This window comes from Leptonychotes weddellii, chromosome 10, assembly GCF_054177405.1.
Source record: "Leptonychotes weddellii isolate Sample4059 chromosome 10, ASM5417740v2, whole genome shotgun sequence".
Taxonomy (NCBI): domain Eukaryota; kingdom Metazoa; phylum Chordata; class Mammalia; order Carnivora; family Phocidae; genus Leptonychotes; species Leptonychotes weddellii.
The window spans coordinates 16,648,219-16,667,031 of record NC_138378.1 but is presented as its reverse complement, the minus strand read 5'-3'; the positions used below and the strand labels follow the sequence as shown (position 1 = coordinate 16,667,031).

General features: G+C 40.3%; 1 protein-coding gene across 1 annotated transcript in view; it reads left to right on the top strand.

Annotated features, from left to right (window-relative positions):
* TOP1 (DNA topoisomerase I) overlaps positions 1-18,813 on the top strand; it is a 90,230-nt gene that overhangs the window by 61,838 nt on the left and 9,579 nt on the right. Inside the window, exons 10-14 of the mRNA XM_081832786.1 lie at positions 2,935-3,056; positions 3,959-4,081; positions 5,827-6,014; positions 6,282-6,426; positions 18,571-18,714. Coding sequence (XP_081688912.1) covers positions 2,935-3,056; positions 3,959-4,081; positions 5,827-6,014; positions 6,282-6,426; positions 18,571-18,714 — 722 coding nt within the window. The remainder of the gene's footprint in view (positions 1-2,934; positions 3,057-3,958; positions 4,082-5,826; positions 6,015-6,281; positions 6,427-18,570; positions 18,715-18,813) is intronic.

Below are 18,813 nucleotides of genomic sequence, written 5' to 3'. Positions count from 1 at the left end.
ACCTGTGTTAAACATCAAGACCCAGCAGTGGACAATACCCTGATTGCATGTCCTCAATGACAAATGCTTGCATCAGATAAACATTCTGACTAGTGTTGACCAGAGCACACATAGTTGGTCATTCCTGGAGATGCTCAGGTATGACTCCAAAGCCAAACTCCAATGAGGAAAAAGAGCCTAGAACCTTGAAGAAGACAATCCTGGAAGTCCATGTATTCTGTAGCTCAAGTCTTGGCTTACCAAGAGCTTTAGAAAGCTCAACTAGGAAAACCCCACTTTGAGGTTCAAAATGATTTAAAGGAAAGCTAGGTTCTCTAGTCTCTGGGTTCTCTCTCTCTCTCTCTCTCTCATTTATTTATTTATTTTTAAAGATTTTTATTTTACAGTGAGAGGAGGGGGAGGGGCAAAAGGAGAGTGGGAGAGAGAGTCCCTAGCAAACTCCACACTGAGCGCAGAGCCTGACGCAAGGCTCAGATCTCATGACTCTGAGACCACAACCTGGATGGAAACCAAGAGTTGGACACTAACCAACTGAGCCACCCAGGCGCCCCTGGGTTTCTCTTTTCAAGATGAGAAGCCAAGGCCTGAGCCAGGCATCACTGGTCACTCTGGTCCCTTCCTCCATTCTTACCCAGTCCTCCATTATAGGAACTCCAGCTGTATCAATTTCTCAGTTGTTTCTTGCTGGGATTTCTTCCCTTTTTGATTGTGTAAACTCCCACTCTGTAGTAAGTCAGGATGTTGTATTTGAAGTCCAAATTGATACTGTAAGTCCTGCCTACTCTTTAGGGAAGAGAGTTCTCCAGAGTCCTTTGGACCTGCCAGGGAGGTGGGGCACAGGCTGGCTGAAGCAGTGACTTGCCTCTGCTGAGAACCTCCACTTTTCAGCTCTGACTCAGCAGTTTCTTCTTCCTGGAGCTCAGCCTTTTCCACAAAGTGCTCCCATTGCCAGGAACCTTCAAGTCATCCTCCCACCACTCTACTGCTGGGGGAGCTGTCATTTCCTCTTTTTATGGCTCATCTATAACAGGAGGCATCAAAATTGCTTCCTCTATTGGTACAGAATTCAGTAAAATTGACCAAAGAGTCTCCATTTTTTTGTTTTTCAAATATTTGTTGATACCAGTTTATGCCAAACAGACCCAAGAACAGTTAAATTCTTTCGTGCCTTTTATTTCATTTATTTTTGATGACTTAAATGTTTTCCTTTATATTAGAAGCATGTTACAACTTTACTGGCAACTCTAGTTCAGACTGAGTTGGGGAGATCCAAAGAAGTACAGGAAACCCTTGAAAGCTAATAACCCTATCCTCCCCAAAGTGTCTTCTTGCAAAGGCAGTTAAGGGGGGGGTTGAAAGGGGAAAGTGGCGCCACCTGTTGGCCATTTGAGTTACGGATTTCAAGCAGGTTCTTCCTGTCTACCCTGGCAATTTCAGTTTTGTGCCACAATTCCCTTCATCCCTGCAATTAGGGGTGATAACTTCCAACCATCATGAAATGAGATGTCTTCTGAGTTTTGAAATGAATGGGTTTCTGGTTAAGTTTTAGTTTTCTATAATGAAAGTGAAAATCCTTGGTGAATTACTAGTACCTGTGTAATAGTAAGGCAGTGGAATGGTGTTTAACCTCATTTTAGGTATATTCAAATTATTATGCCATGGATTAGTTCTAGATGGTGTTGTAAAGTTGGATAGTCAAGAAAAAAGTGGAAATTGGCCCTGAGAGTACTGTTAAAAATACTCTATTTGAAAAGTAGATTAAACTCCCAAGTACTTCCCTTTATTACTAATTAGGTATACACAAAACCCCTAGGCCTCATTCAGATTTACTTTACAAGTTAGCAGTTTTCATTGTGTAACATCAGGATTCCTTTAGAAAAGCTTTTACTAACATGTCCACACTACCAAGAACCCCAGTCATCCCTTGTGCTCTGGAAGTCTTATTTCTTTGAAAGAGGCAACCTCAAAGTGTCTGTGTTCCAGAACAGTCATCTCAAGCTCTACTATGCACACGTGCCAGCTGAAGGTCTCTTAAAATGCACTTGCTGAACCTGTAGATCTGGGGTGGGGCCTGAGATTCTGCATTTTTTTTTTTTTAAGATTGATTGATTGATTTGAGAGATTGAGAGCATGGGTGGTGAGAGGCAGCAGCAGAGTCTTAAGCAGACTTCCCACTGAACATGGAGCCCAAGGCAGGGCCCGATCTCACGACCCTGAGATCATGACCTGAGCCGAAACCGAGAGTCAGATGCCCAGTCGACTGCGCCACTCAGGTGCCCCAGAGATTCTGCATTTCTAACAGAACTCCCACGTGATGCCAATGCTGCTGGTCTGTGAACCACACTTTGAGTACAAAAGTTCTAGAGGAAGGTCTTATTTAGATTTTTCATGTGGGATATCTGGGCTTGCCTGCTATGGATATATATTATTTTATTCATATTCCACCCACCTAACTTTAAAGAAGAAAGATGCCTATTTCTTTTCCCCACAATTCCTTTCTTCCACTCCCTGCCCTATCCCTTCCTCCCCTTCTTGAACAGAGGCTGCTTAGCTTAGCAGTGGCAGGAGTCCCTCTGAGGATTTGATTTTTAAAAACCATTGAAGAGGTGTAAAGGACCCTGCTTGCTGAAAGGAAAAGGAAGAGTGGCTGGGCCTCCCCCAGCTCATCCCTGTCCTGAGCAGGCACCTGGGAACAGTTTACTGGCATAGTCTCCAGAGAATGACCCAGGTAAATATCTGCTAAAGAGAAGGAGAATTTATACAACTAGATATAAATCACTGTATTGTCTTTGTTGTTGTTGTTACCATGTGTCATCAGACCTTTTTATACCTTGGGAAGGTAAACCATCCGTTAGAAGACTTCTCCAGAGCTTAGTATTTATACTCAAAACATGAATTACACACCTCAATTTTTGGAACCGCTTTTTCCTCTAGGTAAAGTCATGAAGCTGAGCCCCAAAGCAGAAGAAGTAGCTACCTTCTTTGCAAAAATGCTCGACCATGAATATACTACTAAGGAAATATTTAGGAAAAATTTCTTTAAAGACTGGAGAAAGGTATTGTAGCCCATGTATTAATATCCTAGCACCTTGCAGAAATATTAATCAAGGACTAAATTAATAAACTATAACTTTACAAAAAATTCTGTGGTGTAAAATTTGAGCTTTATGAATTTTTAAAAGTTTTTTTTTTTTTCTCTATTCACTATATTATATAGGGTTTCTTTCCAACAATACTTATATTTCTTTCCTCTCACACTCTCATATGGCTGCAGGAGGGAGTTTATTAGGCCACACAAAAAAACCTCAGCTTTAGCTGAGCAGAGGAAAGTTTCTCTCTGCAGGACTGCCTGTTCTCTATCTGCTATTGCAAAGAGAGATGTTAATGTGATGTTCCATTCTGATTCTGTCTTACTTGCTTTTGGTACTTTCTGCTCTTGAAATCACATTTCCTACATCTGTCTAGGTGATTTTAAACAATCTCATTCTCAATTTGGATTATGTGGACAGAGGCTGAGCTGAAGCTTACTTTCTGAATAGCTCTGGAAATAACATTTAATAAGTGAGTAGAGCAGGGATAATGTTTCTAAGAGAGAATGAGTATGGAAATATTTCTCTCATTACTAAAGCAAATGATATATATTCATGTTTCTCCAACTGTGGGATACATATGCTTGCGGATGTGGCAGGGTGTAAGGAGCCCAAGAAATTACATAAGAGTTCCATAACCTTTTTCAAGGAAAAATCATGTAAAGCATTTTTCTATTAAATATCTTACATAGAACAAAGTAATAAAGTTATGTTTCTTTTTTTTCAAAACTCATTAATTTAGACTATACCTCTCTAGACACGTTTAGTTGAAAAAAATGGTGCTTTGCTGTAATCACAAAGAAACCTATGGGGTAAATAGTGTATTTACCTTCTTCTGTTCCCCCCCGCCTTTTTTTTTTTTTGACTAGGAGATGACTAATGAAGAGAAGAATATTATCACCAACCTAAGCAAATGTGATTTTACCCAGATGAGCCAGTATTTCAAAGCACAGTCAGAAGCTCGGAAACAGATGAGCAAGGAAGAGAAACTGGTACTACAGAATTTCATAAACCTCTGGAGAACTTTGGAATAGTGTTTAGTTCATCTAATTTTCTTGGTTCTTAAAATACAGATTTGACTTTAGTAATTTCACATGGCTCTATACTAAAGATTGAGGATTCTTGGTCTAGTAAAGTTTAAATTTTCTTAAGGGTTTTACATAGACTGAAAATTGTGAATGATCACTTTATTTAATGGCTCAATGTAAGAACCTGGTTCTCTTGTGACGTAAAATCAAGTCAGTAACTCCAGTAATACAGTATTTGAGGATGGGCAGACCTGCACAGTGGCTCCTGGATTTTAGGGTTTTAAGACAGCTACAATAATACTGCCTCTGTATACCTCCTTGTTCTTGATCTATTTTACCCTGGAATCTAGCCATGCTCATCGATCTCCATCTCCACTCCAGAAGGATCTTTCCAGTATCCGGGGGGATGTCGTTTTCTTCTGGAGTACCCGTAGGCAAACTGTAGGCTGCTTATCTTTATTAAAAAGTTTCATTGGAACACAATCACATCTACTTGTTTACATATCATCTATGGCTGCTTTCATGTGACAGTGGCAGAGTTGAGTAGTTCCAACAGAGACTGTAGCCCTCAAGCCTAAAATATTTTCTATTTAGAAAAGGTTTGCCAGCCCTTGATCTAAAGAAATCCAGGCTAGAGTTTGTCTTATCTGTCTTTTTTTTCCCTCCAAGCTGGAGGTCCAGTAGTTACGAATTTTAAGGAATTTCAAAATTTTTTTCAAAAAAAAATTATGAGTTACTATAAGAATGATAATTGCGTCAGACTTTTCAGTCTCAGTTGAGTCTTCTCAATATTCCAAATTAGTGAAACCTGGTTTATTCTTTACTTCAGGGGTGTTTTAAAACTTAAAAACCACTTTGTTCTTGTAAATAGCGATCCAAAGATAGGGAGGTTTCACAAGTATCACCTTGTCAGAGCCCTGGCCAAGGACACCTCTTGCCAGCAAGTTCTGAATCTGTTCCCACCCGCAAGGCAACAGGACTTAGTTAGGTTGAATTTCTAAGTATAATATGAAGATATAGTCAGCAGAGGGTAAGGAGGCTCCAGGTTCCACTCCCACTCCTTTTTTGGAGCAAGGATTGCAAAGTATACAATGTATGTATCCATATACCTAGGACGGAATCTGTGACAGGTATGTTAGAGCTTGAAAAACCATCTGAAATGCTGTTCAACTAAATGTGTCTGGAATCTACTAGAAAACATGGAGATGTTCTTTATGAGGCTCATCATAGACTCTTCCCCATCTGCCATTTTGACACTACTCAATAAAATGATGTTAATTTTTAAAGTTATATTTAAAAATATCTAGGTAACATGTTCTCACACATAAATCCTTTAAAATCAGTTTTGAATCTGTAGTTGGAGTCAGTCCTCAAAGGTAGATATTTTGGGGAATTTTATTGTACTTAAAGTTTCACAACTTTATGAGAGGTTATCCCTGTTTGCATTCCTCTCTTTTTAAAAAAGTTTTTTAAAAAGTTGTATTTATTTAAGTAATCTCTGCACCCAGTGTGGGGCTCAAACTCATGACTCTGGGATGAAAAGTCATATATGCTCTTCCAACTGAGCCAGCCAGGCACCCACATTTGCATTTATTTGTTAGTGATTTTTAGACTTTTCTGTACCTTGAGCTGTTCTTGAATAAGAGATAAAATATGAATAGGGAACAGCGATTTGAGCCCATTTTGAGTACTTCCTTGCTGTGTTCCAGAAAATCAAAGAGGAGAATGAAAAATTACTGAAAGAATATGGCTTCTGTATTATGGATAACCACAGAGAGAGGATTGCCAACTTCAAGATAGAACCTCCTGGGCTTTTCCGTGGCCGTGGCAACCACCCCAAGATGGGCATGCTGAAGAGACGGATCATGCCTGAGGATATCATCATCAACTGTAGCAAGTGAGTGCAGTTCTTTGTTTGGGCCAGAAATCAAGGGGGCAGGGGGGTTCCTTTGTTCTTGGGAGTACTGTTGCTGGGATCTTTTCCCAGGCTACGCAGAACTGTTGGGAACAACATGGTATCTCCAAATACTTTCCAATTACTGACTGGTGATGAGGAGGAAACATGGAAATACATGCTCAGCAGATTTATCCACTTTAGGTCATGAAAGGTGAAACTGTCCCTCGCTTCTCATTTCACTGCCCTCCTGCTTTGTTATTTCCACAGAGATGCCAAGGTTCCTTCTCCTCCTACAGGACATAAATGGAAAGAGGTCCGGCATGATAACAAGGTTACTTGGCTGGTCTCCTGGACAGAGAACATCCAAGGTTCCATTAAATACATCATGCTGAACCCCAGTTCACGAATCAAGGTAAGGGGTAGCTAAGAGCTATACCGGTTAGTGGGGCTGATCTCTTTTGTTGAAATGTAGTGTTCTTGGTCTCTAGAATCACTGTGACAAATGACAAACTCTCCACAAAATAAGGCAAGTATCTTCATGCTTAGCATTATTTGGTGACCTTCCTAAGAAATACCCATTTTCTGCATCACATTATAATCTGATTCATTTATTAATTCACAAATATTTACTGAAATTCCAATATGTGCCTGGCATAGTGTATGCATGATGTTAGGAATTGTGTTGGTAAACAAAACAGATGCAGTCCCTTCCTTCATGGTGCTTACTGTCTGGTGGTTGGAATGTGATAAAGAATACAATAAATGTGGGGCACCTGGGTGGCACACTCAGTTGAGTGTCCAACTCTTGGTTTCGGCTTGGTTCATGGTCTTGGGGTCCTGGGATCGAGCACCGTGACCAGCTCTGTGCTCAGCACGGAATCTGCTTGGGATCTCCCCCCCATTTTTTTTTTTTTTTTTAAGATTTTATTTATTTGAGAGAGAATGAGACAGAGCATGGGGGGGGGAGGGTCAGAGGGAGAAGCAGACTCCCCGCCGAGCGGGGAGTCCGATGCAGGAGGACTCGATCGCAGGACTCCAGGATCATGACCTGAGCCGAAGGCAGCCGCTTAACCAACAGAGCCATCCAGGCGCCCTTTTTTTTTTTTTTTTTTAAGAATGCAATAAATGTAAATTTACTTCTGTAGCTTTCTTCCTCACCTTTCTTGGCCCTGAGGAAAGGAACATGATTGCTCTGAATCCAGAAAGTCATAAAATCTAGAGTCTTACATACTTCTGGCTTCCTAGGGTTTATATGGGTAGGTTCTACCAGGAGAACTAAATGGGATGATGTATGTGAAAGCACATTGTAAACTGTTGTATACCCATGTATTGTTATTTGTTAATCCTATTACTGAAAGGGGAAAGCTGTCTTGGAAGGGCAGTCAAGTTCTTATTAGCCTGCTAGGCATAGCCTGCTTGGGAGAGGCCCATGAACTTCCTACCTCAGATGTACTATGGAAATGTGCATAGCAACCTAAAAGAGAAATGAGCTCGAAAGAAAACAGCAAAGGAATTAGTTCTTTGTAGACTATGACTGTTAACATGCAGGGGACTGGGACTTAAAGACCTTCTTAATCTTGGTTTCTAGGTTTTTAAACATCTGTTAATACATGAAAGCTGCACCTCAAAAGGCTGTGTCTTGTCGACACTAACTACACACCCTCTTAACTTAGAGTTTTTTGTTCTAATATGAAAAAGACCATCTCTATATTTTCTACCATTCAGTTAGAAATATCACTTTTTCGGGGCGCCTGGGTGGCTCAGTTGTTAAGCGTCTGCCTTAGGCTCAGGTCATGATCCCAGGGTCCAGGATCGAACCCCACGTCGGGCTCTGCTCAGCGGGAAGCCTGCTTCTCCCTCTCCCACTCCCCCTGCTTGTGTTCCCTCTCTCGCTGTCTCTTTCTATCAAATAAATAAAATCTTAAAAAAAAAAATCACTTTTTCTAGTTTAAGTATAGAATCAGAAAGAAAACCCTTATGAGCAGAAGTCATCTAAAGAAACATTCTTCAGAAATAACAGTGGATGAATAATGGTTTTAGTTCTCAAAGAACTCCTAGGCTAGTGGGCCAATTGGGTAAGAATTCAACTGTATTAGGAGAAAGATAAGCATTAAGTGTTTTTAGATAAATAACAGCAGTTATTCCCAGCACTTAGAGATCAGGAATAAATTTATGAAGGAAATTAGATTACATTTAGGTCTTAGGTATTCCAAACAGCACTGTGTCATGGGCTGAGAGGGAGAAGTGTAAAAAGGAGTAACAAAAAGAATTAGTAAATGGTGATGTTTGCACAACATTGTGAATGTGCTATAAATGTCACTAATGGTAAATTTTACATATATTTTACACACAAAAAAACCAAAATAATGAATATTAGGTTACTTCTAAGTGTTTTCACATATATTGACATTCAATTATCTTAGCAACCATACCAGATGTACTAATACATTCCACTGTTTTATTAGATAAATTTGGTCTCTGGGAAGCCAGAAAACTTGCCCACAATCCCATAGTTAGTAACTCTGACTTAGATCTTTAGCCTCCTGTTGCTTTCGTGTTATACCCTACTGCTAAATTGTGGCCAGCCTTAAGCATCTTGCTAAAAAGACTGGCCCATATTCTGCATCTGGTGGAGAACCTTTGAAAGGCTTTGAACAGAGGAGTGTCTTGAACATAACCCCACTTCAGCAAGATTCACAGGCTTTATATGCAGTCATACCAGTAAACATAAACTCTTGTAAATGATGCAAAGGGAAAAGTGCAGGGTACCATTTGAGAGTATACCAGGGCATCTGATTTGGCCTTGGGTTCAAGGAAGGCCTTTGTGAGGAAATAACATTTAAGATAAGACTTACAAGATGTATAGGATTTATCCATGGAAAGGAGAGGGGAATGGGTGTTCCAAAGAAGATAACCTTTTGAAATCCCTGAGGTGAGAAAGAGTTTGGTGGTCTTGACTGAATGAAGGGCAGCCTAGTTGAGGTACAGTGAGCAAGAAAGGGGCATGAGGAAGAGTTTAGAGGGGGGGATGCAGCCCAGATCTTCAGACTCTTCCTAAAATTGTTTATATTATTCTAAATCCAATAGGAAGGTACTGGGTTCAAACAAGGGGAACAGTACCAGGTTTGTGTTTTAGAAACTTGACGTAACTGATCATTCTGAGTGCTAAATTCTGTGGAGATTGGATCGGACACACACCAGAAGTAGGGTTACCAATAGAATGCTGTTGTAATATTCCAGGCAATGAATGGTGATGGCTTGGACAAGATGATGCCGGTGTGGGTGAAGAGAGGTGAACGGATTCCCAAATACATGTATACTGCATTCTCTTACACCTGGGATTCTAGCTGATTCTAGGAGAGCCTCCAAGGGTTGACCTCTTTGTTGTTGATAGGGCAGGTGGAGGACCTCCAGGGCTGAGAGTCACCAATTTATTCCTGACAATATCCAGATAACCCCCATATACTGTAGGGATTTGTGCAGGTTTCTGAATGTTGGTTATGGTAGTGAACCTAGAAGTCACCCACATATAGGCCCTGCCTAGAATTTTATATCCAAGACAGAGAATCTACTCAGCTGGGTTGGGATCCTAAGAGTCATGAAGATGGTTAAAGGCTTGGGAAGTCATACTTCCTGTTAAGAGAAAAAGAAATGTGAGTTCTTTAGCTTTTGCCGGTACTTGTCTGTTTCTCACTCAGCAGAGCAGTTAAGAACTTCAGAGGTCCGGATTTGACAGCACTTCGAATAGTCTTTAAATGCACTGCCAGCAGGAGAAGCATTCTCCCGATAAAAATAGGGAGTTACAAGCATTAGGGGTTTTATTTTTTATGAAATATTTCAGATATACAAGAATAGATAACAATATGGTGAAAGCTCAGGCCCACCATCTGGCTGTGTCAAACTTTAACATCATGTCCTGTTTGTTCAGTTACTCATTTTGTAAGAATATTCTGATAAACAAAGCTGAAGCCCCTGTGTACTATTCACCTCCTTCCCTAGAGGTTACTATAATGAACTTAATGTTTTCATTCTCGTATATATTTTTGTATTTTTACAATGTGTTTCTCTGTGAATAAACAATAATGTAGCATTGTTTTTACAAGGTATAATTTCAGGTATGTTATTGAGATCGTTCTGCAACTTATTTATTTCACTCGGCTTTGGTTTTGATATTTTTATCTTGACATATACTTCTAATTTATCCATTTTATTTGCTAGATGGTGTTCTGTTTTATAAAAAAAAATATTCTCTTGTTAAGAGACATTTAAGGTTGTTCATAGTATTTTGCTGTTATAAACAGTGCTGGATCAATACATCTTCCTTGTATATATGGATGAAAATTTGCCTTAAGGATTCTTCATTAGATATTTTTAAATTTTCCTCTAAAGTGCCTAACCAGTTTACATCACCACCATTCCCCCAACCATGTGCACATTTCTGTCTTCCATATCCTTGCCAACATTTCTAAAGTTTTGCTTTTTGCATTTGGATCTTTGATCTATTAGAATGTATTTTTGTGTATAGTAGGAGGTTGAGCTCTAATATATTTTTTCAAATGAATAACCAGTTGTCCCAGAACTATTTAGTTGTATCACCTCTGTTTATATATCAAATCTCTGCATATATGTCAATCTGTTTATGGGCTGTCTGTCCTGTTTGTCTATTTCTTCATTAATTAGCATACTGTCCTAACTGTTGAGCTTTACTGACTAGGACAGGTTTCCTTCACCTCATTCTTCAAAATTGTCTTGGCTCTCTGCTATTTTGCATTCATTTTGAGATAAATTTGTCATGGTCTAATGAAAACTATTGAGATTTTTATTGTTAATATAAAGGGTTAATAGGGGAAAAAATTGACATTATTGAGGCTTCCAGTCTATGAACGTGTTCTACTTCTCCATTAATTTATGTCTTTGAGTACACCCTCTAGTATTGCTTTATAATTTTCTCCATAGTTTTACATATTCTTAAAACCTTTTTTTCTTAGGGGGCGCCTGGGTGGCTCAGTTGGTTAAGCGACTGCCTTCGGCTCGGGTCATGATCCTGGAGTCCCTGGATCGAGTCCCGCATCGGGCTCCCTGCTTGGCAGGGAGTCTGCTTCTCCCTCTCACCCTCCCCCCTCTCATGTGCTCTCTCTCATTCTCTCTCTCAAATAAATAAATAAAATCTTTAAAAAAAAAAAAACAAACTTTTTTTCTTAGAACCCTTATAGTTTTTAGGCTTATATTGAATGTGATTTTTTTTCCCCACTACATTTCTGTTACTACTAGAGTGGTAATGCTATTGATTTTTTTTTTTTTTAAAGATTTTATTTATTTATTTGAGACAGAGAGAATGAGAGAGACAGAGAGCACATGAGAGGGGGGAGGGTCAGAGGGAGAAGCAGGCTCCCCGCTGAGCAGGGAGCCCGATGCGGGACTCGATCCAGGGACTCCAGGATCATGACCTGAACCGAAGGCAGTTGCCCAACCAACTGAGCCACCCAGGCGCCCGCTATTGTTTTTTTAATACTGATTTTGTATCTGACAACATTGCTGAACTCTTACTCTAGAAATGTCTGTGTCTTTTGGATTTTCTGTGTAGACAAGTAAATTACCTATAAATCATTTCCACTCTTAAACCTCATACTTCTTTTTTTTTAAGAGAGGGAGGGAGGGAGATAGGTGGGGGGAGGGGCAGAGGGAGAGAGAAAAATCTCAAGGAGACTCCTCTCGCTGAGCGAAGAGCCTGACACAGGAATTGGATGCTCAATCAACTGAGCCACCCAGGCGTCCCTACCTCATACATCTTTTGCTTAAAGTTTTCCTTTTTATTTTAAAAGCACCCACAGTCATCCCATAAAACCCTAATCCTCTCTCCAGTTAGCAGTTGTCAGAATGAAATATTTGATTAATTTCTGTACTCAATACCTTCCCTCTAGGTTCGCTTTTCTTGTTGAAACACACCCATTCAGTGTTTGTTTAGTGAGGATCTGTAGGTGGCAAATTCTTCACTGAAAATTTCATTTTCATCCTTATAATGTATCTTTTTTCCAATAAAGAGTGTATCTTTATTATTCTGTATCTCAATGTGGATATATTTGTATAGATACTTAGACTATGAGTGAGACACTAATGTATTTTAACCTGTAAACTTTTGACTGGGAGGTAGTTTTGTTTTTTTTTTTTAATTTTTATTTATTCATGAGAGACAGAGAGGCAGAGGGAGAAGCAGGCTTCCAAGGAGCAGGGAGCCTGATGCGGGACTCGATCCCAGGACCCTGGAATCATGACCTGAGCCGAAGGCAGACACTTAACCATCTGAGCCACCCAGGCGCCCTGGGAGGTAGTTTTTGTCCATGTATCATTCTCTTGCTCTTTGCTCTCCACCTCTCTGCTCTTTCCTCCTAGGAGTCTTCTAACCCAGTTCAGCCCATGCTAACACAGGCGTACTGGCTTTAGCTCTCCCCATTTTGTTTGGAGCACTTTAATTGCTATATGTTTGGAACAGTGTAAGGATTAAAGCATGATTTCACTTACTGATCTGACCCAAAAGTCTATAAAGATAATGTTTTATAGGGGCGCCTGGGTGGCTCAGTTGTTAAGCGTCTGCCTTCGACTCAGATCATGGTCCCAGGGTCCTGGGATCGAGCCCTGCATCGGGCTCCCTGCTCGGCGGGAAGCCTGCTTCTCCCTCTCCCATTCCCCCTGCTTGTGTTCCCTCTCTCGCTGTGTCTCTCTCTCTCAAGTAAATAAATAGAATCTTTAAAAAAAAAGTTTTTTGTAGTAGAGAGTGAAGGGTGGTAATTGGTAGTTTTACTTCCTGGAGGACTTTAGATCCAGAACATGGGAGACTACCATCATGGGGCTTCTATGTACCTTTCTGCTCAGCCTCCAGAGATTTCTCCTATTCTAAGATTCTTTGCTTGCTTTTCTGTCTATATTTTACTTATTCACTTCCCCCATGTAATATTATTGTACCATTGTACCCCATCTCTGCTCCATTAAGAAATTTAGCTCAAGTATGATGTGACTTAGAGATTTTTGACAACTTAAAAAAAATTGGGTAGTTAAAAAGAGCACAGCTGAAGTGTGTCCCTTTAATGTCCCCCTTTCTGAAACTTGGATTGGTCTACTTGCAGTCAGAGCCAGGTTATAGTACAAATAGCCTCACAGGTCATTGAAAGGATCAGGGCTTTTGAGAGCCACAGGAACATGTGCTCCAGGTAAAGACTATCCTGAGCTCATTCACATTTTTCTGTGCTCATCCTAGTTTGTTCTGCTTTATTCAGACATCTTGCACGTGTTTCCATTCCCTTCCTCTTCCACTCTGTACTTGTGCCCACAGAATCTGAAATAGCAGGAAAATGGCAGCCAGCCTTCTGGAACCAGTAGTTCCAGTGAAGCTCTCTGATTCCAGATAAACCATAGATCCAGAGGTTACAGAAGGACTGCTTGTTAAAGGTACTCACTGCTAAGTCCAACCCACTGCCAAGGTTGGAAACATTATCTAGTCTCATAACCTATAAAGTGTAACCCTTAGTAAAAGTGAGGTTCTTCAACCAGTCTTAACTTTACGAACAAAATTTGTCATTTTTTCTTTAAATGAAGTACAGCAAACTTCAGAATCAGTTGTTGATATTACATTGTATTCAATCCTATTAAAATATTCTTAGGGTGAAATACCCATTTCAGCCTTTTCCTTCTTGAGAGCTTATAATTCTGTGAGGTTTCAGACCTTTTAAATGTAACCATCTGTGTGTTGAAGGGCTGGATTGAAGGAAAATGTCCTTAATAAAACTTTATATGCTTAGGAAGCCCTTGATTTTGGTGCTTTATTAGAAAGAGAAAATAAGACATATGCTTATTTTTAAAAAATCCTGAGCCTGACTTTTGCAAAATTCTGAAGTATAAGAAATAAAACACTAGAACTTCTAGATGATATCATGGTAGAACATTTTCATGACCTTAGTGTAGATTTCCCAGGACACAAAATAAACACTAATGATTAAAAAAAAAATTGACAAAGTGGACTTCATTAAAATTAAAAACTTAGGTTCAACAGGGAGGACACTGTTAAATACAGGCTGGCAGAAAATATTGGCAGCATGTTTATCTGACAGAAAACTTGTATCCAGAATATCCAAAGGATTCTATAACTCAATAAAGAAGACAAACGTGGGCGCCTGGGTGGCTCAGTTGGTTAAGCAACTGCCTTCGGCTCAGGTCATAATCCCGGAGTCCTGGGATCGAGTCCCACATCGGGCTCCCGGCTCAGCGGGGAGCCTGCTTCTCCCTCTGACCCTCTCCCCTCTCATGCTGTTTCTCTGTCTGTCTCTCTCTTTCTCTCAAATAAATAAATAAATAAAATCTTTAAAAAAAAAAAGACAAACGTCCCCCATAAAAAAGTGAAAGACTTGAATAGATGTTTACAAGGTAGAGGAGTGGCCAATAAACAAGCACATGAAAGAGTTCTCAACATCACTAATTATTAGTGGAATGCAGATTTAAACCACAATGAGATACTAATTCCAGTTCTAGGTATTTTTGCCCCAAATCAAATTGAAAACTTAATGTCCACAAAAAAACATGTACAAAAATGCTTATAGCAGCACTATATTTGTGCAAGTCTCAAACTGGAAACGTTGTAGGGGTACATGAACAAAATAAACACATGGTCTCGTCAGAGACATTAGGGATAGTTATAGATTACACCATATATACCAGCAGTTGAAAGGAGTGAACTACTGATAAATGCAGCAACATGGATGAATTTTTTTTTTTTTTTTAAGATTTTCTTTGAGAGAGTGCTGGGGGAGGGGCAGAAGGAGAGCAAGAATCTCAAGCAGACTCTGTGCTGAGTGTGGAGCCTGACACAGGGCTCGATCTCACAACCCTGAAATCATGACCTGAGCCTAAATCAAGAGTTGGACGCTCAACCAGTTGAGCCACCAGGCACCCCAACATGAATCTTTTTTTTTTTTAATATTTTTCTTTTTTTTTTTTTTTTAAGATTTTATTTATTTATTTGAGACAGAATGAGAGAGAGAGAGAGCACATGAGAGGGGGGAGGGTCAGAGGGAGAAGCAGGCTCCCCGCCGAGCAGGGAGCCCGATGCAGGACTCTATCCAGGGACTCCAGGATCATGACCTGAGCCGAAGGCAGTCACTTAACCAACTGAGCCACCCAGGCGCCCCCCAACATGAATCTTAAAAACATGTTGAGAAGCCCAGACACATGAGTCTATGCTGTATGATTCCACTTATATAATACTCTAAATTAGGCAAAATCAATCTATGATGATAGAAATCAGATTAAAGGAATGGTGGTGGTTTAGATGGTGATTAACCGGGAACGGGCATGAGGGAACTTTCTCGAATGATAGAGAATATTCTCTGTCTTTATGGGGTGTGGGTTACATGGGTTATAAATTGTCACTTTATATCTGTATGACACTTTACAGTTTAAATCTGTATGACAAAAGATGTATTCAGAATGGAAGATGAATAGGAAATAGTGGAATAAAATGCACTACTTATATCTGGAAAAGAATTTAAATATATAAAGACCTCTATATATCAGCAATAGAAAGACAAACTTTTTAAAAGTGGGCATGTATTGGGGCGCCTGGGTGGCTCAGTCGTTAAGCGTCTGCCTTCGGCTCAGGTCATGATCCCAGGGTGCTGGGATCGAGCTCCACATCAGGCTCCCTGCTCCGCAGGGAGCCTGCTTCTCTCTCTCCCATTCCCCCTGCTTGTGTTCCCTCTCTCACTGTGTCTCTCTTTGTCCAATAAATAAATAAAAATCTTTAAAAAAAATAAAAAAATAAAAATAAAAGTGGGCATGTATGAAAAGCTAGTTGGATTTTCTCTTTAAACATGGTATTAATATATAGGGCCAGTTTGTTGTATCTTTTGTTTAAGTGGTAGATGTTTGGAGTTCAGAATGCCAGTCGCCCCTTCTTTCGTGTTCTACACAATTGCAAACTCACATCGGGATCACCAACTATGAAAAGAACCACTTAAGGGGCACTGACTCAGTCAGTGGAGCATGTGACTCTTGATCTCAGGGTTATAAGTTCGAGCCCAGCATTGGGTGTAGAGATTACTTTTAAAAAGCGGGGGGGGCACCTGGGTGGCTCAGTCGTTAGGCGTCTGCCTTCGGCTCAGGTTATGATCCTGGGGTCCTAGGATCGAGCCCTGCGTTGGGTTCCCTGCTTGGCGGGAGGCCTGCTTCTTCCTCTCCCACTCCCCCTGCTGTGTTCCCTCTCTCGCTGTGTCTCTCTCTGTCAAATAAATAAAATCTTTACCAAAAAAAAAAAAAAAATCTTAAAAAAATAAGAGCTACTTAAGAATATTGGCAAATGTCATCATTCCCCAAGACAAATCTCTGAGAGAGGATTAGAGAATAGGATTTAGCTCATCTTCCACTCTGTATCCTGAATCCAGATCCTGACCCCATTTACCCACTGTGCTTAATGAGTAAGCAATTATATTAGAAACAAAATATGGTAAGCCCACTAGTTAAAAAAAAATCACCCAAAGAATGTCCTGTATAACTAAATCAAATTAGATTCTTATCCAAACAGAGGTTTGAATGGGTAGGGGAAGATGGGAAAGGCTTAAAGGCAGTCCCCCTATAGTAGTCACCTTGTTTTACTGAGATGGTTTTGATGAAGACCTTGTCTGGAAGACTGAAATGGGTATTTTATCTTCTAGTAGTCTGAGAAAGCTTGTTCAAGTGCATTTAACTGTCTGGATTCTGTTTAGAGAAACTGAAGGCAGGAGGGATAAGCATACTTCCTGGAGGCCAGCCTTCCCCTAGACCTAGACAAGGTGGCTTCTACCCCTGCCCCCATCTCTGTGTCCTTATTTGAGAGAATCCTGGATCCTTGTGTCAAGAGCCCAGCCAACCTGTGAAGAAAAGTTGGTCTTGTGGTATTCTCTGTGAATGATTTATTTGTTGGGTTTTTCTAAACTTTGTTTCAGTGGCATGAGTAAGGAATTGCCCAAGTGTAAATCTACGGGACTTTGAAGACTTGGAGTCAGGCTTTGGTAGGCCTGTGTGCTTTAAAGTGATGGCCAAGAGCCCGCTCCTGAGCTGGAGACTGTACTATTGAAGATTAGTCTTTCTTGTGTAGTCATGTGTGTGTGTGTGTGTGTGTGTGTGTGTGTGTGTGTGAGAGAGACATGATGGTCATGGAAATTTATTGACTTGTATGGGGACAGCTGGTATCACACCTTTTTCTTCACCCTCTTAAATGTCAATATGTACTTAGAAAAATCAGTGAGAAATTTTCAGCTTCCCATTGTCAGGAAATAGAACTTAGATATTTCTTCTTAGATATTGTATCACCAAGTGCTAAATCACCCACCCACAACAAGTAGTTACTGAACCTCTTGTTTTGTAGCCAAACAAGTACATACAACTTGGCCACACACAGTTGTGGGAGAGTGCTGATGAATCCTTAGCATACCCGGGTAAGCTTGCATTTCTGAGCATTGTTAGTGCTAGATGTAGAAGGTATTTCTTGCTTTCACATAGCCCACTGTCCTGCATGCTCAGAAGGCTCATTACCTTGACCACAGTTCTTATGCTTCGAGGACCACACGTCCCATGTCAGGTGGGAAGTAGGCATATGTCAGTATTAATCACTACCCCTTTCTCTAGCTGTGGTTGGGGGAATTAAGAGCCGAGATTCTTGGGTTCTTGAATTCCATTTCTCTATTCATGTCATATAATCTGTTTTAGGCCTTAGAATACTCCCTGCCCCCCTTGGGATTTCATGGGGTTTTTTTTTTGTTTTTGCTTTTTCCTTTCTTACCTTTCGCACTTGACATTAGTATCAGTCCTTGCTTGTGAATCTGTTTCCATTCAACATGGTAGCAGAAATAATCTGTCACTGTTGATTAGATTCAGTCTTTTCACACCCTTTTAAAAACATTTCATCGGCGTTAGAATCAATTTTTAAAACTTGTACCAAAAACTCTAATGATTAAAAAAAAAAAGTCTTCCCAGTAACATTGTTTCCCTCAATCTAATCAAGAATACTTTTAAATGCAGAAGTTAGAAAATGGTGAATAATTACCACTGTTCCTGGAAGTCTTTGTGTTCCTTAGTAATTATGTGTTGTCATCTTTGGTTCTGCTTTCCTTGATAGTCCGTCAAACTGAATGGTTGTCTTGGATTTAATGAAATTCAGTCCTAGCAGAAAACTGCTGTTGGGTCACAGACTCTGCAGCAGAGTGGTGATGCTGATGTGGGAATTGGGGATATTTAAACCCTTTGTATTGACAGAAGTCAGTTTTTGGTACATGCCATGTGGGCTTTTTTTACAGACTGAAAGCCAGGGGCTTTCTTAGCAATTAGGAGCCAGTTGGGCTTGACAATGAAACGGGACAGCATGAGTTCTCATCAGGTTAGATGCTCTAAAACTTCTCTTCAGTACTCTTCTTTTTCTGCCTTGCTTAAGCTCAGGTTCCTTCTCTTTGGTTCAGAGCTCTGAACTTGGATATTCAAAGTCTATTTTTCCTCTACCATCCCTAAGCAATCCACATTTGGGGCCGGGTCTTTGCAGGGTGAGAAAGACTGGCAGAAATATGAGACTGCTCGGCGACTGAAGAAGTGCGTGGACAAGATCCGGAACCAGTATCGAGAAGACTGGAAGTCCAAAGAGATGAAAGTCCGGCAGAGAGCTGTAGCTCTGTACTTCATAGACAAGGTGAGCATCTTCCTGTCACATTACCTAGTGTGTTCAGCTTATCCAAAATGTGGGTATTGTTTACTCCTCCAGGCCTTGTGTTAGAACTGGAGAAGTACC